The sequence below is a fragment of the Barbatula barbatula genome (assembly GCF_947034865.1).
Source record: "Barbatula barbatula genome assembly, chromosome: 15".
In the NCBI taxonomy this organism is placed as follows: Eukaryota; Metazoa; Chordata; class Actinopteri; order Cypriniformes; family Nemacheilidae; genus Barbatula; species Barbatula barbatula.
This window is the reverse complement of record NC_136778.1, coordinates 7,252,561-7,274,979: the sequence shown is the minus strand read 5'-3', so window position 1 is coordinate 7,274,979 and position 22,419 is coordinate 7,252,561. Positions and strand designations below refer to the sequence as shown.

Below are 22,419 nucleotides of genomic sequence, written 5' to 3'. Positions count from 1 at the left end.
AATCATATATTGGCAAAAAAGGTATTATATAATAGTAATAGTTGAGCAAAAATATATAAACAATACAAAAATAAATAAAATAACAAACCAGTCTCAGGCAATATAAGTAAAAAAATGTAAAGACATAATTTAGTAATTTTACATTATCAATTCATACCAAAAGTGCCCTTTACGTGCCTTGGCAGCAATCGTCCAATAGCATATCAGGAAACTGGCACGTGACCTTGTTGGTATGTCACATGTCAGCTGTTCCTCAGCTGATCGGAAGTGCAATCGATAGTCGACTGTCTGCCTTAATCTGTAACGGGGAGCGATGACTGATGCCATAGCAGACACGAGAAGGTTGTATACCAAACCACAAAACCTAAATGATGCTTACGGGCCTCCGAGTAACTTTCTAGAGATTGAAGTGTCCAACCCCGAAACGGTTGGCGTCGGTCGGAACAGGTTTACGACATATGAGATCAGACTGAAGGTGAGCAGCGAATGCTGGCCTGATCAGACTATCAGACCCTTGACGTCTTTATTTTGCCACAGTAACGTTAATCTGTTTTATAACTTGCATTACGATAAGGACTAACAACATTGATTATGAGGATTTGAAAATAATCTTATAAAGCAGTCAAGATTAGGTCATAGCAACACAATGTTACGTCCTAGCACAAGTTACTCCGTCTCTCCGTTTGTAAATTTGTACAAATCGGCAACTTGTTTGGCAACATAGCTGTTGTATTTTCATCATTGTTTTGGTTGTGGTTTTTTGTTTTGGATAGCCAAGTATTGAAAGTTGGTTTGTAGTAAGTATAGTCGTATTTGACACCTGTCTCAAGACATTGTACGTCTGATCGTGTAAATGGACAACTGGAACTACTTTCTGTTGTGAAGTGGAGATCACAGTTTGGTAGGAAAGCATAACTTTGAAACAAGAGCACAGGGTGTAAAGACAATTTTTTTAGTTGTTGTAGTTTTCACTTAGTAGTTTGACCACACCCATTGTGCGCTGCCAAGATAATAACGGTTAAGAATGGGGAAGAAGAAATAATAACAATAAAGTACGTTACTGTAACTGTAACCTTTTGTTTTAATATTTTCATGGTTTGTTTGCCCCAAAAATGGTTTAAAGGCAATTATTTATATCTTACAAACTTTGCTTTATGTTTCGCTATGAAAAATCAGTTTACATTTGCAAACATTCCTTTTGCCATTATTTGTAAAAATCCAGTGAGATGGAGTGTGACAACAGCAGGTACTCCACATTGAGATCGGTTTTCACTATCATCAAGTTAATCTATTATTACATTAAGAAAGAGAAAAAAGTATATAATCTAAATCTCAAAGAACATGGAATGTCTCCAAGACACTTGAAGAAACGTATCTGTAGCACTGGCTTTGTGCATTCAAAAATGTCTCACACGATTATTACAAATAAAGGCAAAAGAAAATGTTGGGAATGTGAAAAGATATAAATAACTGGCCTAAAACCCAAATGTGTGGGTGAAAATACTCACATAAGACCTTTACACAGTACTGTACGTTTCACAATATCAGGTGAAAATGATTTGTTTCAACCTATACCAAGGATCCCATCCCATACATTAGTATAATATTGTTAAATTGAACCAGAGTTTGTTTTAGAGATGTTTCATTGAATTGCATCGCTGAATTCCTCTTGTTTACACACACTAAATCATGGCTCACCTTTACAAAAAACTTCATTTTCACATATCCACTACCACATGTAATCTTAGAATTGACATGGGAAATTCAAGGGTAATTTGCCCAGAATTGCTGTGACAAAATGCTTTTGAATCATGATATGCTGACCATATTATTTAGAACATTACATAGGAAGTTTAGAACATTGAGAGGAAGACACATGACATCCTTGTCGGGAGGGGGGGTGGTAGCGGCTAGTTGCAATTCACGACCTTGCCGCTAGATATTACTCAATGAACCTTTAAGTCATCAAATAATGGTTTGAGTTTCGGGATGAGAAAAACTTTATATGTAACAGTGAATTGCTGAACCATACTGTGTATTGAGGTTTTATAAAATAGTGTCGCATGAAGCTATTTGAATGATACGGCCAATGGTATATGATTAGAAATGTGTCAGAAAAACAAGAAGATTTTAAAGCCTTACATTAGTTACATAACACCAACACAAAAATCTTTACTTTTAATAATAAATTAAACATTTTATTTTGGTTAAAACTAAATAGTAATAATCACAGTAAATATACATTTTAAACAGACAAATTAATATTAAAGGCAAACTAAAATTGTAGTGCAAACAGATGTAAGAACAAACCATGAACTATTTTAATCAGAATGTAATATAAGTAATCTACAAAATAAATAAGTATTTTCTTAAAAACGTAATTGTAAAATTATTTGCAAATGTAACTTAAACATACAAATAACTACACCACTTAAAATACAAATATCAATAGAAATAATTATAATTAGGCCTACACCTTTTCATTTGAAATATCTGAGGTCAGAAGGCAAACAACTGTTCCACTGTTCAGCAATGCAATCCGACTTGTGTTGAGGTGTATGTTAGAGGACCTCATGGGCCCCAGTGGCTTCAGGTATAAAACTTTGACAAATGCCTTGGGCACGGGTTGAGTCCGATATGGCATCGGGTCTCTGGTAATTTAAAATGAATGTGCTTTTAGCGAATCGACCCGAAAAGACTCAATTAAATCCATCATGTGGTTAGGTAAAGAAATTTGCTACGCTAAACTTTATAAGACATAATTAGGTTAATACAGTTATGGATCACAATTCACATATTTAATGAGGGTTGGTTCTCAAGTGGTGGTCTTAGTGGTTAAAGTTCTGGTATGGTAGCCAAAAGGCTACAATGTATTTGAGCCCATGTTTTATTTGACCAATGGAGATACATCCCTCTTCAGTGATTCTCATGATTTATTCACCCGACTTTATTCTGCAAAACACAAAAGAAGATATTTTAAAGAATATTGGTAAACGAACAATGGCGGTACACATGCACTTCTTTTCTATGAACACAATGCAAGTCAGGTCAATCGGTATCGCTGTTGTTCAGTTACCAACATTCTTCAAAATATCTTGTTTTATGTTCAGTGAAGAAGAAAATCACACAGGTTTGAGTAAATTATGAATTCTCATTTTGGGGCGAACTATCCCCTCAAACAAGGTGCATAACTGTATGTTGCTCAGCTTTGCAACATTGCAAGAAATAAATTTGAATGGCTCCATTAATTCTATTTTATGGCCACATTTATAACAGTACTTTTTGAAGTTCTCTTATCTTCTGAAATGCACATATTCAAGCTTAATTACGTCTATTTTTGTTGGGTATTGTTAGCAGAACTATTCCCATCTTAATTACTTTTTACTAAAAAGCCCAGATTCTCCAGTGACATGTTATACTTTTAAATACCAAGTATTCATATAAAGGAGGCGGATGCGAAGATAAGACAACGCCGCAACCCCTCACTGTCCTAAGCAGTCATTTCAGCAACTGATGAGTTTTGACAGGTGCCCTTGTGTCTGCTAATAGGCCACTGTCTTCCCAGCTTTCCTATAGTATTTTTAGCTTTCCCTTACCTACACAGCCAACCACCGCCTGCCATTTGCCCAAATCTAAAGCTACTGTACTTGATTAGCGTATAATAATTAGCATATGCGTGTAATCAGTATTATTGTGTGTCTCCGAGTCGGTGGTGACCCTGCTTTGCATAAGGGAACATCCCACACATCCCTCTCACGCTATCAATCTCTCGCTCCAGCCTTCAAGACGAAGAGAAAAACAGAAGCTGTCAACTTTTGATTTGCTTTTGAAATAGCCCAATTTCAACAATACATGGAGATAAAGAGATTCTGTTTGTATTTGTCATAGTAACACTGCCGATGTTGATTACATGGTTTTGTTTGCCAAGGGCACCATCTTTCTTTACACGTTTGCATCCATACACACTTTCTCTCCTTCGCTCTGTGTCCAACCATCTATTATCCCTTCCACCGTCGTACCCGCATCCCATAGATGATCCTGGCACAGTGTGTGAGAGAAAGAAGCCAAGCCATATTTGTGTGGATTTATGTGCGTCTTGGAGAAGAAGCGAGAAGCTCCTAATCCCTTTATTGAGAGGGGAACATGTGAATGACTAGGGGGTGCAAACCTCATTTTTAACCCCCTGCCAAACCCACCCCCTGACTGGATGGCACAAAAACTGCCCATCCCCCGTCATCTGCTCTTCTGGTCACATTTGATCCTCAGATTCGGCTAGTGAAGTTTACAGCTGGATTGTTTTGGCTAGTGAAGTTTACAGTTGGATTGTAGTTGGTTATTCTCTCATTTGAGTGGCAGGTTTGAATTCAATAATACAACATAGGTTTATTCTTATAGCACTTTAAGATGTTTCTCATGTGTCTTTGTTTTCTTATGAGTTCATCAGATTTTGGTGGTAACAGAAAAGAAAGTGCATTATTTAAAGAAAGCTGCTTTACATTTTTGATCTTTTACTTTGTGAATTATGCAACTTTATACTGTGACACATTCTTCCCTGACAATGTTATTGAATTCATTTTAAGTTTATTTTATGTGTTCGGAGTTCTGTGTAAAATGAACATGTTCGTGTTGCAAGTGAAGAATATTACTCTTTTATTTCATGTAATGTATATTTATTTGTAGTGATGGATATATATTTGGTAATTATATAATGTAATGATGCGGGTGGCTCACCTAAACGGTTCTCGCTTTTAGTGACTTTAGTTTAATATAATATCCGCTTTGTGATGTTCTCTGCACAACATCATATCTTTTTTGTGGCCTACTTGTTTTTTGGTAACGGATGTTCCAAGCCGAGTGACATTGGTCTGTTGACTCTAATAATAAGACTTTGGGATTCTGCGTTGTCTATAGGTCGTCGGCCCCCCTTTCATTCCATACCCATCTCTCATTCCCTTTCTCCACTCTTCACCTCCTCCTCTTCATCCTGCTTTCATTCTCTTTTCCATTTCCAAAACCACTCTCTCTTCTTGCCATTAATAAAAATGGCTTGCCTGCCTGGTTGTCAGTCCCAGTCAAGTGTAATCCAAAGTCTACAGCATCCTCTTCGACAACTATTTTAATGGTAATGGGCACCGTATTGTATCAAGGCTACCATATCCTACTTGAGATGACAGTATCAAAAGTGGGAGTTGATGCTGTGGGAACAAAGACGGGGCAGCTTTTTGCCAGAGTGGGGGTGCCGGGTGGGTATGTTTGTGCTTGTGTATGTGTGTGAGAGACTTGTGAGTAGAATGTGTGTGGGGGGGTGATGGTTGCGTAGGGGGCGAGCGCTCTCATTGTCCTACTGTCCCCTTTTCTTTGGAGCTATGATGCGATGAGATGGCATTGTGCTTCCATTTCTGCTACTTTTATTTTGAAAAAGAGAGCAGAGCGGAGAGATGAAATGCTCGCTCTTAAACTTGACTTGATCCGACTCGCTAAAAGCTAATGCATAGGCGACGCAGGGCCCTTACGCAGGGTGAGGTGACCTCTCTCGGCTGTTTTTGCACTGCCCTCTTTCTCTTCCTAATGAGGATGCACCATTGTCCCCAGCACACACATGTAGCTGAAAATGAGAAGAGAGACCAGGTTTCTGCCATCTCCTCGTATCGGCATAAGCCATGTGGAAGCTTTTAACAGCGAGGAGGAGTGACTGAAAGAAAAAGTGCTTTTAGTGCACCTTTCACACAATTGGCTATTTTTGGGTGATGTACATAAAATGGACCTGGTCTCTCTCTCTCTCTGTGTCTCTCTATCCTCTCTCTCATCCTGTCCCGTTCTGTCTAGCTGTTTTTGCTTTTTATTTTAACATTTTTTATTATTATTGACGTTTCTCTTAGACTTCAAGAGACTTAAAGGCCTATAATGTACTTTAGACAGATCTTCCAGTTTGAACAGGAAAAACTTGTTGATGCATAGATGATGTAACATGTTTGACCTCATCAATTAAAATGTTCAAAAACATTCAAAAGAAATTCAAACAGACAATGTCTTGAACATTTTTGTAATGATTAAAAATTAAATAATCAAAATATTTATTTAAAATATTATTCAGTGTGGCTCAAAGTCAATGTGGTGTAACTCTAAGACTCTCATTATATGAGAAATATAATATATAGATTGTTGTAATAAGAAATGTTGGAGAAGAAGCTGAACAGAACTTGAAGAACAACTTGAAGTAACTTTACTTTTTTCTTAATTAATCGTGGCATTAAGCTTAATATGAATAACAATTAGTTATTATCAGCTCATCTTTGTAGCTAACTGTAAATAATAAAAGAAAATGCATCATCAAAATATCTGACACCGCTAATTTTATTAAAAGTCCAGTGCATAAAATTAGCGACGTCTGGTGGCGAGGTTGCGAATTGCAATCAATGGCCTACACCACCCCTCCCTTTCGAAACACTACTGACACAGGACTAAAATGTTGTCTTGTTTTTGCTTCTTTGGCGAAGGAGATAACATTTGTGAAACGTGCTCTCTGTAGAGCAGTTTTTCCACTTAGGGCTACTGTAGAAACAGCATGGTTAATTCCATGTAAGGCGACCCGCGGTGTATAGATAGAAAAATCTCATTCTAAGGTAATAAAAACACACGCTTCACTATGTAAGGTTTTTATACTCCACTGAAGATATAGTTATGAGTATTATAATAGATCCTCCAAAAATGACACAATGGACCTCTAACAAAAAACCTTCCAAGAGAACATAGGCGACACATCACCAGTCTCTAAGCATTTGATCGTCTTGTCTAACATTGAGGCTCATTTCTCGCTGGTTTAATCATGTCATACCATTCTCCTCTCATATCAGGTATACAGGCACACAGGTATTGATGGACCTCTTGAAAAGCTCAGTCTTGGCAGCAGCACGAGGCTGCCGTCTTAATGAATTGGGCTGTTTTCATCTGCTCATTGAGTGTTTGATGTGTAAGGGCTTCCGTCTGTGTGGTTAACTTTGGTTGCCACGGTAATCAGGGCTTTTGTTTGGCTGTTTTGTTTGCTTGTCTCAGGTTTGATTGAGATCATTAGTAGTGCCGGGAGGACAGTCAAACTCCTGAGTTCACATCTTCAGCTTTATACTGCGTGACGTATCCCTCCACCTTCATTGCACGCACTCGCAAACATCTCTGTTGCACCATTTGTGTTGGTGCTTGCAAGCATCCTTTTTATGATTAAGGTAAGCTAAAGGATACAAACAGTCCATAAGCTGACCCACAAAGTTTGTGCCAAGGTCATGACTGATACCTTAGATTAGCAGATTGTTCACTGTGGTGTTTTAATACTGTTCTTAGTGACCACATTGTAAGGCACATTGTTCTTTGTTTTTTTTTACTTTTCACTCCAGCAACCACATAGTAGTCCCTCTAGCATCCACAACGCTTTAGAAACCAACCATAAGATCATATCTTTGGTGTGGTAACTTATATACACGTAAGGACCACTTCCATTTTCTTTAGAAAAGTGTCTTGTTCCGAATCAAAAAATGTTATATTGTTAGATTCTTAAGAATGGAAGTGACTGTATGACTATGTTTATTTTCTGTAAATGTACATTTTCCTAAACTGTCAATTTTAACATTGGCTTTTATACTTATCATTATAATGATAAGTCATTGCTTATTATTAATTAATGCATCATTGCTTTAAATAAGAATTTTATGTTTGTGTTGCAAGACAATGCAACATTGACTTCACTCAACAGTTGAGTTGTTGGACTACCCATCTGAAGGCTGTTGAGTTTGTTGACTTGAAGAAAACTTATATTTTTTCCATTTTGTTCACTCCGGCCCCTTTTTAACATAAGACTGGAGATCTGAAGTAAAGTTCTTTATTATTTCTTTGTGTGTGTGTGTTAAGCAGTTTTTAAGATTAATGGGCTTTCACCTTTGGCCCAAGAACTAATCCTGTTCAATAACTAACTAACTCTTCCTTCGGTGTGACTGCACACCGCATAATAGTCCCGAAACCATGACTTTATTGTCAAGAGTGTGCGTATTAAATTACCTGTAACTGGGATCATTTGACATGGGGATTAACTTCTTTAGACCTCCTTACTTAGTGGAACCCAAACCCAGTGGTTCAGCCATTCACACAGTATTAGCAGGCACCTCGGCGTGGTTGTTGCTAAACGCTTCCACCGCACTGCAGTAACCCTGCTCTCATAGCCGTTGTGTTAATCCCCATCTCAAATGACTGTGTGGTTTGGGGGAGGGTCTAGATCGGAGTTAAAAAGATGTAATTGGAGGTCATGGAGTTTGGAGAAATGGTAAATTCGAAATTAGACAAATTTGCCTCTTCAAGTGGTTGATGTATAGATTTCGTAGAGATTTTACCTATGTTGTTACAAATGACTTTCTTTGTACTTCATGGAAAGATATAGTTTAATTAACTACCATTTGGTGGATTCAGTGCAATGGCAGTACATTATGCCTCTCTTTTTGATGGAAAAACAACCCAATATTAAATCAGTTTTACTGTAAAATTTTTCATTTTGCCATTGTTTTGTTCCACCCAATGGGGTATATCTTAATTTTGTTTTGTGTTCCGAAGTAATGAAAGGACATGACAGCGAGTAAATAATGAAAACTTATTTTTTTTTTGTGATTCATTCCTTTAATGAGAATGGAAGAAAAGAGAAGATAAATTATCTATTGGATTTCATTAATGTTCCTCATTATGTGGACGGATCTACAGGTTTTGAAGGGGGGCTCTCAAGGCTAAAGCCTGACTTGAAGCAGCTGAGGGGATTCGAGACTGAGCGATCGGGAAAGAAAAAGAAGTGGCTGGGAATAACCAGAGATCGATAAACATTTCAACTCCTCTCCAATTAGGGCCACATTAGACTTTTCTCCCAATACATACATTCATTTATTCGTTTAACTTACTGTCTCTTCCATCTTTTCATGCAGTCGTCTCTTTTATGAGGTTGCGTTGAGCAGATATGCATTTGTATGTGCATTGATCTGGACTCTTATTCTCTTCTGTGGGTTTGTTACTTTTTCTACCTTTTGCCTCTTCAGCGTCTCTTCCAATGATGTCATCAGGCTGTTCCTTTTTCAGTGAACATCTGCCTTACCAGTGACCATCTTTTTCTGTCTCTGATGTTAAATTAACCGTGAATCACTTTTTTATTGATTACATTACTTTTTTAAACATTATTTGAGTATTGATGCTGTACATTATTTTTGTGAAAGCATGTTTTTCAGAAAAGCAGTAAGTTCAGTAAGCAACTTACTTTTGATCTGCGGTGGTTGACCTGGCAAGATCTCCTGTTCACATCCCTTTTCTCTTTCTCCTTAGACCAACCTCCCCATTTTCAAGCTGAAGGAGTCACGCGTGCGGAGAAGATACAGTGACTTTGAGTGGCTGAGAGGCGAGCTGGAGAGGGAGAGCAAGGTGAAGGAGCAGAGAATGATGGTTGTAAAAATCATAGTGTGTGTTTTAGCGACTGGTTTTGCACAGGGACACAGTTGCAGCTATAGTATTGGGAAGTAAACTGCAGGACATAGTTCAAGATGCTGTAAGGGTCTGTTTCATCTAATTCTGCAGATCAGGTAATGACTTTTGAAGGGACTGGAAGAGATGGATTTGTTTGTGTTTCAAACAGGTTGTAGTTCCTCCACTTCCTGGAAAGGCTCTGTTCAGGCAGCTTCCGTTTCGTGGCGACGATGGCATATTTGACGACTCGTTCATCGAGGAACGGCGGCAATGCCTTGAACAGTTCCTCAACAAGTAAGACCTTCTAAACATCTTGCATATCACCTTGCCTGAGACATTTATCTTCACCCCTTCATTACGAAGAATACGTGCGTAGAGGTTAACATCACAGTATTCACTAAAAATAAGACAACAATATGTGATCTTCATCAGGTTTGCTTCTGTAATAAAATTTCGAACCCTATACATATGTATCCATGATAATGTAAATAATAAATAAACAATCAACAAAGTTGTCCGGATATTTACGAAGTCTCTTACAGGTTGCAGTATCACTACCCCTTTTGGCACTCCTGAACTGTTTTTATAAAGTGAATCTGTTTTCACAGTACAAAGTACAATAGCTTTCCCTCTGTCTATTCATTTTGAGTTTTTAGGTTATGGTACTTCAGCGAGAGAGAAAAACAGACACTTGTCAGACTTTGTGTCATCTGATATCTTTCACCACACTTTTTCCCTTCTCTCATAATTACCTACAGAATGATCGAAACTGATGAGAGGCCGCAAGTGCACCAGCTTTACTTTTTACATTTGTTTTATTTTTGATGTGTAATTTATGATAATTGCGAGCGAAATTACAGGCGTGCATACCTTTTCCCTACAAGATGTTGTGTGCACTCCTGCTTATTTTTGATCCGAGGTGCCGTTCGCCCTGCCGGCTGAGACAATAAAAGTTACAGTTCGATTGTAATTATTTGCTTTGATTGCAGACTTTGCCATTATCTTTGTTTCATGTGCAAATGTGTCGGCTCTACCTGTTTGAATTTTAATACGAGACGAACAGCTGTAAATAAGGTTTGAAGAAAGAACGGATATGGAGGTAATTAAGATGGGACTTTTTTTTCTTAAACCAAAATTCCTGAATTAAATGTCATTGTTCAGTTCTAATAGCACCTGAAGGGGGGCACGTACCCTCGCTCCATCATATTTCCAGACTGTGTTTTAGCTGATCTGTACAGCGTGTGTCTAAGCTGCCTATACTACATGTAAAATTTATTGTCCGTCATCTCGACTTTCAACATCGTGTGCTGGGTAATTTTAGAGGTCGGAGGGCTCTTAATCTTTTCTTTACAGCAAGAATGGAATAAGAATGAGTTTAAATATATTTGAAAGATCATTTTGCTGTTCTTTCAAATATGCATAAGCAAATCTATATATAGTTATCACTTTGAACTACACACTGGATGATTTATGAAAGATGAAAGATTTCCTGAATATCGTAGGGTTGAATCTATATTGGGGTCAAGAGTCGCCGCTTCCTCTCCACATGTACACCGTGTGTACTTGCGTAATATCTTTGTTCATCCGCTGATGTGTTATTTTGTATTTTTCCTCAGAGTGGCCGGTCATCCATTGGCCCAAAATGAGCGCTGTCTGCACATGTTCCTGCAGGATGAATTTGTGGACAAAAACTACACCCCTGCCAAAGTTAGACAAGCCTGAACCAGTCTGGACTCTACACGTTTAAAAAAAAGATGCCCACAAGCAATAAGACAGGTTTGATTTATTCGAAACTCAAACAGAATCTTAGCATGAACCGTAGGGCATCCAAAAACACTTACCTCGTGCAAACAGATAGTGACAAATGTAACTTCAAATTATTCTTGAATTAGTCATCGTGTCCCTTCGCTTCTCTCTAAAGCGCTTGTTTTTGATCTGTCCTTCTCATAAATGGATTGATACAGTCTTTTTTAAATCAAATATGGATTACTCATTACCACTTTTGGTCTGATCAAATATGTTCTTGTTGTGTAATCCATTATTTATGATAGTTCTGTCCACCACTAACTTTGATATTAGTAGTACAGGATATACGGACACACCAAATAACACAAATAATGACAGTTATGCAAGTACTATATTACTGACTTTCCTGTGTTATTACTACAACCCAATTGTGTCGCTTTTAAAAACACATGCAGCAGCTCAAGCACTTCATCGGGAACCTAATATTCGGTGGTTAATTGTGTGCTATGGATCCCAGTTAGCTGCAGCTAAACCTGTTTTTACATAGGGAGTGCTGTCTTCAATGCATGTTTTCAGATTTGTATACTGATGTGCCATTTGTTTTGTTAATGAGAATTTTCCAATAAAACAGATCAAACACACATGTATTTACTGTATGATAAGTAATTGAAAACAATCTCTTATCTTTCGAGGCAACATTAAGGCTGTATTCCTTTTAATTGCACGCAACTAAAAAAGAAACACAGTAAATTGAAGATAATCTAGAAGCAGTAGGTTCACGCATTTTTATACTTTCCTTCCAAAATTAATATTAGTGGTCAGTAAACTTGGTTTTGTCTTTGACTAAATAAACAATGTTATTTAATGTTTATGAATCAGCAATATGACTGTTCATCGATACCGTTCTTCCTTTCATCTTAATCCGTTTAGCTTTTGTTATCATTTGTTATTTTCTTGAAGTTTTTAATAAAAAATTAATTGTTGTACTTGATAACATAATTGTTACATCGGATCTCTCACTGTATGACAATGCATTTTGTCAGTAGTGTTTACCATGAGAATACGTGTTGAAAGGGTGTTAGAATGACACAATAAAGGTTGTAGAGTCCAGAATACTCAGCTAATGATGCTGGAATCTTCATGGCAAAAAACAAGGAAATACTCCAGTGATGTGATGAGGGTGGATGTGGTTAAGTTTGTTGCTTTTTGTTTCAATTATGACAGATGTCATCAAAATATTTTTTACTTAGGATCTTAAATGCATGAAGTAGGCCTATATCCTGAATGCTTAAAGCATATTTTGCTCAAACTACATTAGATTGTTACAGATTTAGCTAGTTTAATCGTTATGATACTTTTGCTGGATATAAAGAACTGTATATGAAATTTTATGTAGTCTTACATTTAGGATTTTTTGTGTGATCTACTGGCTTTTCATCAATATGTCTGTTTATTTACACATTTAACAAAATACAGGCCTGTAGACCATTTAGCAAGGTGTAAACATTTACTTCAGGTATAGCATTTCCAGCAAAGTCACATTAAAAACGAAGTGCAACATCAGATTTTGAGCGTTTTTATTGTAGTATAACAATCACATTCTGGGCTTCCAATGGAAATTTTCCCATTCTCAGTTTTCAATAAATATCACTTTTGCAACCGCAATTAATGTTGAAAAAAGAGTTTCAACAAAAGATCATTATTTGCTTTAGTTGGGCTCTTGATGTTTTAACGTTAGGTTTTCATTGTCTGTTATAACAGTGTGCTAAAATACAATTGTTGAGGTGATAATGATTGTAGTCTTTGTGCAGTTACCTAAATAATTGCTCGTGAGTGCATTGTGTAATTGATTTATGAGTATTGTGTGATAATTGTGAGATTAAAGCAGTAATATGATACTTCTTTAAATTGACAGAAAAAATACACAAAAAACCTTTAAATTGATGAATCAATCAGACATCAAAAATCAGTGTATGAAACCCAACAATAGAGACAATCAACAATCAAAATACAAAACTTATTCATGACTCCCAACATGCATGACAGTTCATCTGTTAATCTGAATTAGTCAACATTGTTGAGGTTTGTATGATGAGTGTTGATGTCAGGAAAAATTTGTTTAATTTGACACAGTATCTTAGCGTTGTGAACCAGAACACTCAAATCAGTCATCAACTTAATTTAGTATTATTTATAATTTTTTAACAGCTTGACACCCATAATAAAAAGTTACTTCCAAGAGGCATGAGAATTAACTTAATGAAAGTCAAGAGTCTTTTGTTTGGAATGAGAGAAATAAATCATCGGCATTTGGTGAGTCCAATGAGCAAGTCAGAGTGCAGATACCAACGAGTCTAAGACAAGTCCGAGACTCTCGAGTCCGAGTAGTACAGCACTGGTAAACACCAGAAGCACGTCCGTTCTGTATAATTTCTTACCTTATGTCTTCATTTACCGGTTTAATTCAGTTGGAAATGTTCTGTTAGTACTTTGTCTAACACCTGTTTAGTTTTAGAAAAAGGAAACAGGAAGTGCATCTGGACCAGATTTGTTTACGTATTGCAAAATGCTCTATAGTAATCTTATAAGAGGGCAACATAGCCCAACACATATGTAACACATAAAAAGAATTACACTGTAAATGAAGGTACCCTTTGTTAAGCATTTACAAATGTATAAAGCTGTTATAACTGCATGAATAAAATAGGGAAGTACCTGCCATTTCAACTTGCACGTTATAAATGCTTAATAAATGTATTTATTCATTATTAATTTGACTCGCAAGAAGATTCATTATTATCTTGATGTTGATTGCAAAATAGGCTGTCAGACTGGAGAATGTATGGTGTTATGTTTTTCTTATTATTGTATATTTCGCATCTTATGTCACTTTTCAAACCATGTTGCTTGCCTGATCCTATTCCGAATGTCTTATGGTACCCTCCAGAATACATCCCTTCAGTTCATTATGCAAGATAAATTCATCAAACCTTTGATCACTTTTTAAATCTATATCTGATCACTAAATCCACAAAGGGTGACTAACTTGTTTGTTTTCAATGTTTTATTGATGATTCAATTACTTCCGGTAGTTAATCAAAACCAGAAAACATGTATTCATTATTTATTGTAGAAACAGAATAATTTTTTTTTGGAGAAACAGAATGATGGCTCACAAGGCTACATCTCTGATGTGAGTCATATATTTAGAGGTATTGACGGCCCATGAAAGTGCACTTTGAAGTAGATGCCTGTGAAGTATTCATTCTCAACTTCAAAACACCAAATTTATGAATGTTAATTCATAAGTTAGTTATAAATGTTAGCAAAGCATGAAAGTGCGCTTTAATAGTGTATTCATGTACACCATTTATTAGCGAGTTATGAATATTAGTAACCTGTGAAAATTAAATATACAATAATAAGAAAAACCAACATAACGTCCTTCTCCAGTCTGACAGCCTCTTTTGCAAACAACATCATGATAATAGTAATGAATCTGCTTTTGAGTCAAAAAAATATTAAATAAATACATTAAGCATTTATAACATGTGAGTTAAAATGGCTCACTATGGCAGGTATTTCGTTGAATCCCTTTTATTCATGTAGTTATAACTGCTTTATAATGCATTTGTTAACGACTCAATGCACACATATATAAATGCTTTATAAAGCGTACCTTAATGTAAAGTGTTACCAAAAAAATGTTTTGTCAAGTTTTGTGCTTACAATTTCCATATGGGTGCAAGACCTACATGTCATTGTGAAAAAACATGTCCTCCATTCAACAGCTCTGTACCTCTCGGCTCTGTTAATTGTTAATATTTTCCTTTAGGCTAATTCCGTATTTGTTTTTCTATATATGCGAGGTAAGTTAAACTATCTACATTCTAGAAACAGAATAAACTGATTTAAAAGGCACAGTGATCTTATGAGCGACATCGAGAAACAGGTGTGTTTCTATTGTTTCTGTACAAGCGCCTGCAATTACAAACCTGTATTCTCTTGTACATATAATGTAACGTTGTCTCTTGCTGTTAGGATAAATTGAAAGTTTTTATCTCTTGTTTCTCTTCTCTTTGACGTGATGCAATTGCTGTGGGGAGTCAACATGCGCAACAATACTGGAAAAGGTAAAGAAAAGGCCAAAGCCGCTTGGCTCATGTAACCTTGGAGTTCGCTCCATGTCAGTGCAGCCCATTAAAATTAACTGGGCTAAATTGGATTGGAAGTTGTCATCGCAATCATGCTTCTTTCTATTGTGGGCTCTTTATGAAAAATGTAGATAAAAAATTCAATTTGGGCAAAGCCCTTGATTTATGAAAGAGTGCTTGAAACCTCGAGCCGTGCGAGGCACAGCAACTTCACTCAAGGTCCAGGGTATTGTATCGGCAATGGTTCAATATGCACTTAACGTGCAGACATGAACCTCTTTCTGTCCCTGTTTAGAACCCCGTTTGGGTGAAATGGACCCTTTTCTGTTGTAGAAGAAAGCCTTGTAACCCCAAAACCCTGCACCCAAGGAGACATTTGCAGTCTTTGACGATGTGATCGATATTTAATATTTATTCTAATATTTTACAACAACATTCACAAAAATCATCACTGTACAACGATAAATGTTGGCTATTTACAAACTACAAAAAAGGAAAACAACAAGTGCTGATTGGGTCTCTTCCAAGGTTATTAACTACTAAAAAAAGGTTTTAAATGGTTGCCTCTGATACATTAAGCAGAAACTTTTAAACATCAATTAAATTACATTTGCAGAGTGGTCACAGAAAAATCAAAATGCCAAATAAATGAAGTATGGCAGCTTTTTTTTATTGCCCTGTCTGTGACCTGCCAGTGGCCCTTCAGTCACCTGTTGGCTATCCACAATTACATGCCAGTTCCAGCCGTCCACTTTCACACACCTGCATGTCTACATTACAGGTAAACCCAAATGTTTAGATTTAATGGGTTTGTATGCGTTTTATTTTGATATCAGAGTTATAACTTATGCTGGAAGGTGAATCTTTAAGCATAAGATTAAAATTCTCTTATAACAGTTTTGACTTTGTGGGCCTTTGGTTTTCAGCACTAGTCAAAGGGACAGCGAATAAATTGGTTTGTTTTTGGTTTCCTTTAAAGTTTTTGTATTGACAGAACATTATGAAGCGTTGAACAATGAAACTTTCCATCGTAACGACTGATTGTACACAACCTCACAGACACCCCATTCAAATATATGACTACAAAAACGATAACTTTGTATTTAATTTTCATAGAACAAAAACAGATTACGTTTGTTAAATTACTTCCGTAAACGAGTTTAAATAGATTCAAAGTAAGTCAATTAAGAAAATTACTGTTTAGAATTCTGTTAAACGTTCCTGTTTTCTAAGCAGTGAATTCAATTCAGTCTTTTTATTTTTCCTGCGTAATAATATCTTGACATTGGTAGAGCTTTGTTCTCCAAACAAGCGCGTGAAGTATCACATTTTGACGTCAGCTGTCATCCACAGCGTCCCAGCGTCCTTGCGAAGGTCAAAAATACAAACGTTGTATTTTTTAATTTTTTGTCTTTTGTCGTGGGTAGCTCATATATCACTTGATTTGTACATGTCGGACAGTAGTCGTGTGATGGGCACGTTTCCGATGGTCTTTTTGAAGAACACTTCCTCGATGGTGGACGGACTGACTGAACGCAGAGCGGGCAATAGCAACAGCAGTTTCCCAAAGCGACACGGCTGAGTCGGGTACCTGAAACGACGTAATTTAATTTAAACTTTAGTAATGTTTGAAATAGATGAAAAGGACTATTGCGTCATAAAGAGATATAGACATAGGCTACCTGGTGTGGATGTAGCTGTTCAGAGTGAGCTGGGCCTCGTCCTGAAGTGCTGCAATGGCACTGGCGTTGCGAAAGCTCCTTATTTCCGAGCCACTGTGTGTTGGTACTGTAAGTAAAAGTAAAAATAAACTTATTGATAATGAGCAATAAAGAAAAGTATTTTGTATAAATCATCATGCAAAACTTTGTTGTATCACATCTACTGCTGATGTGTTTTATTTTTTGTTGTATTACTTTGTTGTATTAATTCAAGTATGATGCTAAAGTTTACCTGCTTTGAAGGTGACTATGCACTTTAGACACGCAAACTCCGTCGCGTCCAGTCTGAGCTGTCTGAAACGCGTCACTACCTCCTGCAAGGCCTGGATCTCTGAGATTATCTTGTTTAGCCTCTGCGAATCTGTGTTGTCTGTGTTCATTCCTAAAAACACAAATTTAGATACATCAACGTATTTATTATTGTTATAAATGTCTGCCAATAATTGCCAAAGTAGAATAAATTGTCCTATTACATGTTACATCATTGAGGGTGACATCACAACCATCTTATGTGTTGTATTGTATGGGCTACTGTACCTGAAACAGCAAGGAGAGTGCTGGAGTCCACCGGAATGGCCCACTGCGCAATGCCCAGCACAAATAGTTCCCTCCATGCGTCTTCTAAAAGGATCAACTGCAAAAAAATATGATAATGCACTATTATTTGTTTTATCGATGGCGTATGTATTCGTCTATTTTAATACACTGATGCTTTTTTGTTTACCTGGTCAGGTAAAGGGAGAGTGGAGAAAGCCGGAACACTTTTGGCCCATTTAATGCTCATGAAAAGCAGACGCGCTGCTGACTCGCACACAGACTCAGTCGCTACTTCATACAGGTACATAGGAGCGCCACTAACTTCATGGGGATACTGAAATTAAATTAGATTAATTTAGATAAACAAGCACAATTTAACTTATGTGAGTAGGCAATAAGTTTTATTATAAGCTATTAACCCAAATAATTATTTGATTTATCAGTATTATTAATTCTATTAATGGTACTTTGTGAATATGGTTACCTTTGGTGTGGGCTGCGCGAGTCCCACAATGGCCTGCCGCTCCGGTGTACTTGCGACCGTATTTAACTCCATATTGTGGGGCTCCAGTTGAGTAACTGTAGTGAAGAAAGGGGGCCCCGGGATCGACGTAGATGGAAAATGGGGCGACGAACCGTTCACATCCTTGTGCCCCCGGAAATACAGTGCCACCTGCTTCCTTATGGTGGACGTCCTCGGTCCTCTCTCGTGCTGCACTGCTACATTAATGTATAACATTTACAAGAGTAAGGAGTGTAATCTTATATCATAAGCAAAAACGTGTTTGAATAACAAATGGTTATCCGTAGGCTACTTATTATATGTTAGCAGAAAATAGCTTTTTTGTTATTGTTTATGCTTGTTAATAAAAATAATATACTTAGAACTTACCATCTTTATTCATATTCACTTCTAAACACTTTTTTAAGCGACAGGCGCGACACTGATTTCTGTGTGTTTTGTCTACTGGACAGCCGCCCTTAAACAAATGAAATGGACGAAGAAATATAAGAAAACACTGATAGGTGTCGATTTGCAATAATGACATAAGCAGACTTTAAGCATATCAGCATATTTGTATATCTTCTATATTCTCCAGTAGTCTCCACTCCACAGGTATGTGGGAATGGCAGAGTAATGACGGCTATTGACTCGCTCCCCCGCCGCACGGCCAATAGTCTCATTCCCGCCTACAGCTCTCCAAATCCACCCAGTCCTGCCGGTGCGTTAGATTGGATTACACCTGTTACACTAGACGGGGCAAAGGGCCCTCAAAGGCGCGGGAGGGGGCTCACTTCTGGGATAATCTTTCAATTATGAAAATCACTGGCGGTGTAATCTAGTCCTTAGACGCGCTTGCTTAGATCAAATTAGGCTGATGCTGTTAGGGCTCAAACACGGCGCTGTAATTGATTACTGTAGCTCACCTGTGTGCCAGATTTGCAGACATACGTTCTGTTTCTTCTTATGCTCCTCTTGAAAAACCCCGAGCAGCCATCGCACGCGTAAACGCCGTAGTGCTTTCCTGAGCTTCGGTCTCCACACACTTTACACGGAATGTCCAAAATCCGACCTACAACAGGGAAAAATACAATTCGGTTATGTCTTGAAACGTAGGCAAATTTATCATCGTTTCGGTTGGTTAAACAACAGCAGCAGCACAATTGCTGAATTGTATCACTAATAGTAGCAATGTGCGCGAAATGACTGTCAGAGTCCCCGTCCTCGCTCAATAGTTAAATATCTATACAAACAATTGCGTTAAAAGCACACATTTGAATGATTCAGTGCATGGGAATTTGTAAACCATAGAGGCCTGCATAGACGGCGCATTGGTGGGAAGCGTCATATTGCAAGTCTCATAAAACAATGTTCTGTAGACGCGTACAATGGCGACATTAGGGAGAGTGTTAACTTAATGATTTCCCCATTGAATCCCGTCTGACTGGCCTGGTCTCGACAAGCTGCCAACCCCGCTTCATAATGAAGCTCGACAACTGCTTTATTCGCGCCGTCTATAGGCTCGCGGATTAGGGAGTGACACGGGAGAGAATAATGCGCACCAGCGCGTTTCAGCGACTTAAATGAAGTGTATGCAAATGATTTCGAAGTAAATGAAAATTGTGATTTTTCCCTGTGTGTGCAGAACACTTTTTTTCTGTATTTAAGTCTGTCAATAGAAGTATATTTGCATGTATATAGGGGAGTCGTTTAGAGAAACGGCTATGTAATTACACTGACATATGTCCACCTGCTCATTGATTTTCCAGTGACCCGTCAAAAAGGGTAGCATGGGAATTCGGATATAGACCGGTAACCAAAGAGCAGGAAAACGACTTCGTGCCCTCGGACTTTTAAAAACAAAAAGCAAAAGAGAAAGCCTACTTTAGTGAATGACATGTGTTGTAATCGTACATATAATTTTTTTATGTTATGTAGAAGTCTAATCTTTTGGGATCACTTAAAAGTAGATTATTTTAGGCTTGTTTAATTGGTTCTGCATGGGTGAAAAGGCTTCACGTGCACATGTCATTGGGGCAACTTGTTGCACCCTGTCACTGGGTCGTTTCGAAGATTAAACATACTGCTCTGCAAAGACACTGTATATTTTCGCTTTCTAATGTGAAATGTATTTGCGACCCGTTTTTACTTTTAAACTCCTCATTTGGGATGGTGATATAACCAGACAGCTCCTTACGATAAACCCATTGTGGCCTATACTGCCCCACCTCCATCCACATCAGATGCAATTATCCCATTATTGGGGACAACGTTGTGAAATGAAATGCCTTAATTCTGATAGTAAAAAAGCACGGCTGAATTAAAGGCACATTTGTTTTATTAAAGACCACGTATTTAATATCCGTCGTGGGGATCCAAGTTTGTCGTTGTAAAACAGTAATTGTTTAAAGACATATGACATATTTCATTACTGTAATCAGCATCAGCCTTGGAACCAAGCTGCACTGGGTTGCGTGTAGCTGTGAAGAAACTCTGAAGTTATAATGGGCCTTCGGCCACCCAAAGAGCATAGGTGTCCTCTGTTTTACCTCTGTAAAATAATGTATTTCTATTGTATTGTAATTATTTGTAAACATTGAATTGGATAACACAAAAAGAGTGAAAGACACGTAAAGCGTCAAAATAATGAACGAAAAGTTTAGGCCTCAACATCATTTAATGCTTTCACTGCAGATAATTGTTAATTAAAACAGAACCATAAATATGTTTAGTCTAAAATATTTTACAATCTGTTCATTGAAAATGATCAGTAATTGTATATGTGTTAGAAACAACTGTGATTGGCATTTGAATGGATTCCTTATTATTTATAAATCACACACATTATAACTTAAACATTTTTTATTCTATTTGATTAGTCTAAAATAGAAACGTAAATTTTATTACCACAGACTTGCCTCTAATCATACGAAATTGAAAATGTATTTTCCAAGACATATCTCGTCATCCAATTTTGTATAATTTTGTCGTCCATTTTGAAATATTTAATTGCCAAAACAGCTTTTATGTGAATATCAGAGCACTTGCATTCTCGTTGCTTTGAAATTAATTTAGGCATTGAGTCATATAATAACCAGAAGTGATGCTCAGCATAATAAGGAAAAGATAACAGATCAGCTGTGCTTGAACACTATGCACAATTTAGGCATTCCTGTACAAATTACGACAGTTTACAGGCTGTAGAATATTCTACAGAATTTCTACAGAATATGCAGAATTTTAAAAGAATTGTGTCAATAGGTTCTCAGCAGTTTAACTGCATTAAAGGTCTACTTTTAAATTATAATTAATGATAGCTTGTTTCGAGAAAAAATCGTTTTGTGTGTGTGTGTGCTCATGGAGGTAGACAACATTTGCAAACATTTTGATACGCGTTTGACAACTCTGTATTTGGGAAAAAATTTGTCACCATATCTATTACGCAATAATTTTACGCACAATTTCCTTGTTTCGAAAGCAAAACAAGATTTTCATGATGAAGTAAAAATCTACTTACTGGATTTGACATTTAAAATATCCAAACAACCACTTGTTGAACCAGCAGGCTTGCTCATATTGAAGAAGACTTCTACTCCAAGAAAGTGAAACTTTTCAGGGGAGTCTAACCCTTTAACTTTTGTCAAATTAAAGCATCAATTTAACATCCAATTTACGGTTGTCAACCTCTGCTGTTGTTTCTTTATCTGCTTCTGCGGTTATGTCCAAGTAGCTCTTGTTTTCCAGCAAATAGAATCCAGATTTCGTTTGACTGTTGATTGACGAGATGGATGCAGCCAGGGAAGACACTCAAGCCGGTTCCTGGTCTCTCGGCGCCACGGAAAGTTGGTACCAACTAATATGCGTACGGCAAGCAACTATCAGCGCCCGTACTGTGCTGCTTATCGCTTAAAAAGTACAAGTTGAGCTGGGAAATATCAGCCCGGAGCCTTGGTGACTGACTTTGTGATGTGTACCGTCAGATTAAAGGTTTGGTAATATGTATGAGACGTATTAGAGTAAGAGGGCGGGAGAGAGGGAGGGTGGGAGGAGAGCCCAACTTCCTTTGACCACTTAGCTTTTCCCTGCCTTCTGCTTCAACTCCTGCTCGCGCATGACGTCACACGGACGATGAAGTGATACTGCACACACAGTGAGTCAGTGAGACATTGTCAGAGGCTAATGGTAAGCTGTATAGGAATTGATTAGGATCAGGCAGGCTGTTTAAAGCATCGAATCAAACGCTTGCGTATGGCTTACACTTTCGATGATCATTCCCGTA

At 37.4% G+C, this 22,419-nt stretch overlaps 2 protein-coding genes across 2 annotated transcripts; one reads left to right on the top strand and one right to left on the bottom strand.

Moving 5' to 3' along the window:
- Positions 1 to 164: 164 nt before the first annotated feature.
- On the top strand, positions 165 to 11,873 carry snx3 (sorting nexin 3). The gene is made up of 4 exons (XM_079475066.1): positions 165 to 475; positions 9,343 to 9,438; positions 9,650 to 9,774; positions 11,097 to 11,873. Exons 1-4 carry the CDS (start codon positions 314 to 316, stop codon positions 11,200 to 11,202), a joined length of 489 nt encoding a protein of 162 aa, XP_079331192.1. The 5' UTR covers positions 165 to 313; the 3' UTR covers positions 11,203 to 11,873.
- A 3,894-nt stretch (positions 11,874 to 15,767) lies between these two features.
- nr2e1 (nuclear receptor subfamily 2, group E, member 1) lies at positions 15,768 to 22,123 on the bottom strand. Its single transcript, XM_079475534.1, has 9 exons — positions 21,658 to 22,123; positions 19,067 to 19,212; positions 18,531 to 18,618; positions 18,123 to 18,358; positions 17,826 to 17,972; positions 17,639 to 17,735; positions 17,334 to 17,483; positions 17,063 to 17,168; positions 15,768 to 16,971 (listed from the first exon to the last, which is right to left on the bottom strand). The coding sequence occupies exons 1-9, from the start codon at positions 21,713 to 21,715 to the stop codon at positions 16,809 to 16,811; spliced, it is 1,191 nt and encodes a 396-aa protein (XP_079331660.1). The 5' UTR covers positions 21,716 to 22,123; the 3' UTR covers positions 15,768 to 16,808.
- Between the last annotated feature and the right edge of the window lie 296 nt (positions 22,124 to 22,419).

Coding starts and splice junctions, on each gene's coding strand:
- snx3 (XM_079475066.1), top strand. CDS start 314: ATGACTGATGCCATAGCAGACACGAGAAGGTTGTATACCAAACCACAA. Junction 9,439..9,649: donor AGCTGGAGAGGGAGAGCAAG/GTGAAGGAGCAG, acceptor TGTTTCAAACAG/GTTGTAGTTCCTCCACTTCC. Junction 9,775..11,096: donor CTTGAACAGTTCCTCAACAA/GTAAGACCTTCT, acceptor ATTTTTCCTCAG/AGTGGCCGGTCATCCATTGG.
- nr2e1 (XM_079475534.1), bottom strand. CDS start 21,715: ATGAGCAAGCCTGCTGGTTCAACAAGTGGTTGTTTGGATATTTTAAAT. Junction 17,973..18,122: donor TCGCGCAGCCCACACCAAAG/GTAACCATATTC, acceptor ATTTAATTTCAG/TATCCCCATGAAGTTAGTGG. Junction 17,484..17,638: donor CACTCTCCTTGCTGTTTCAG/GTACAGTAGCCC, acceptor TTGTGTTTTTAG/GAATGAACACAGACAACACA.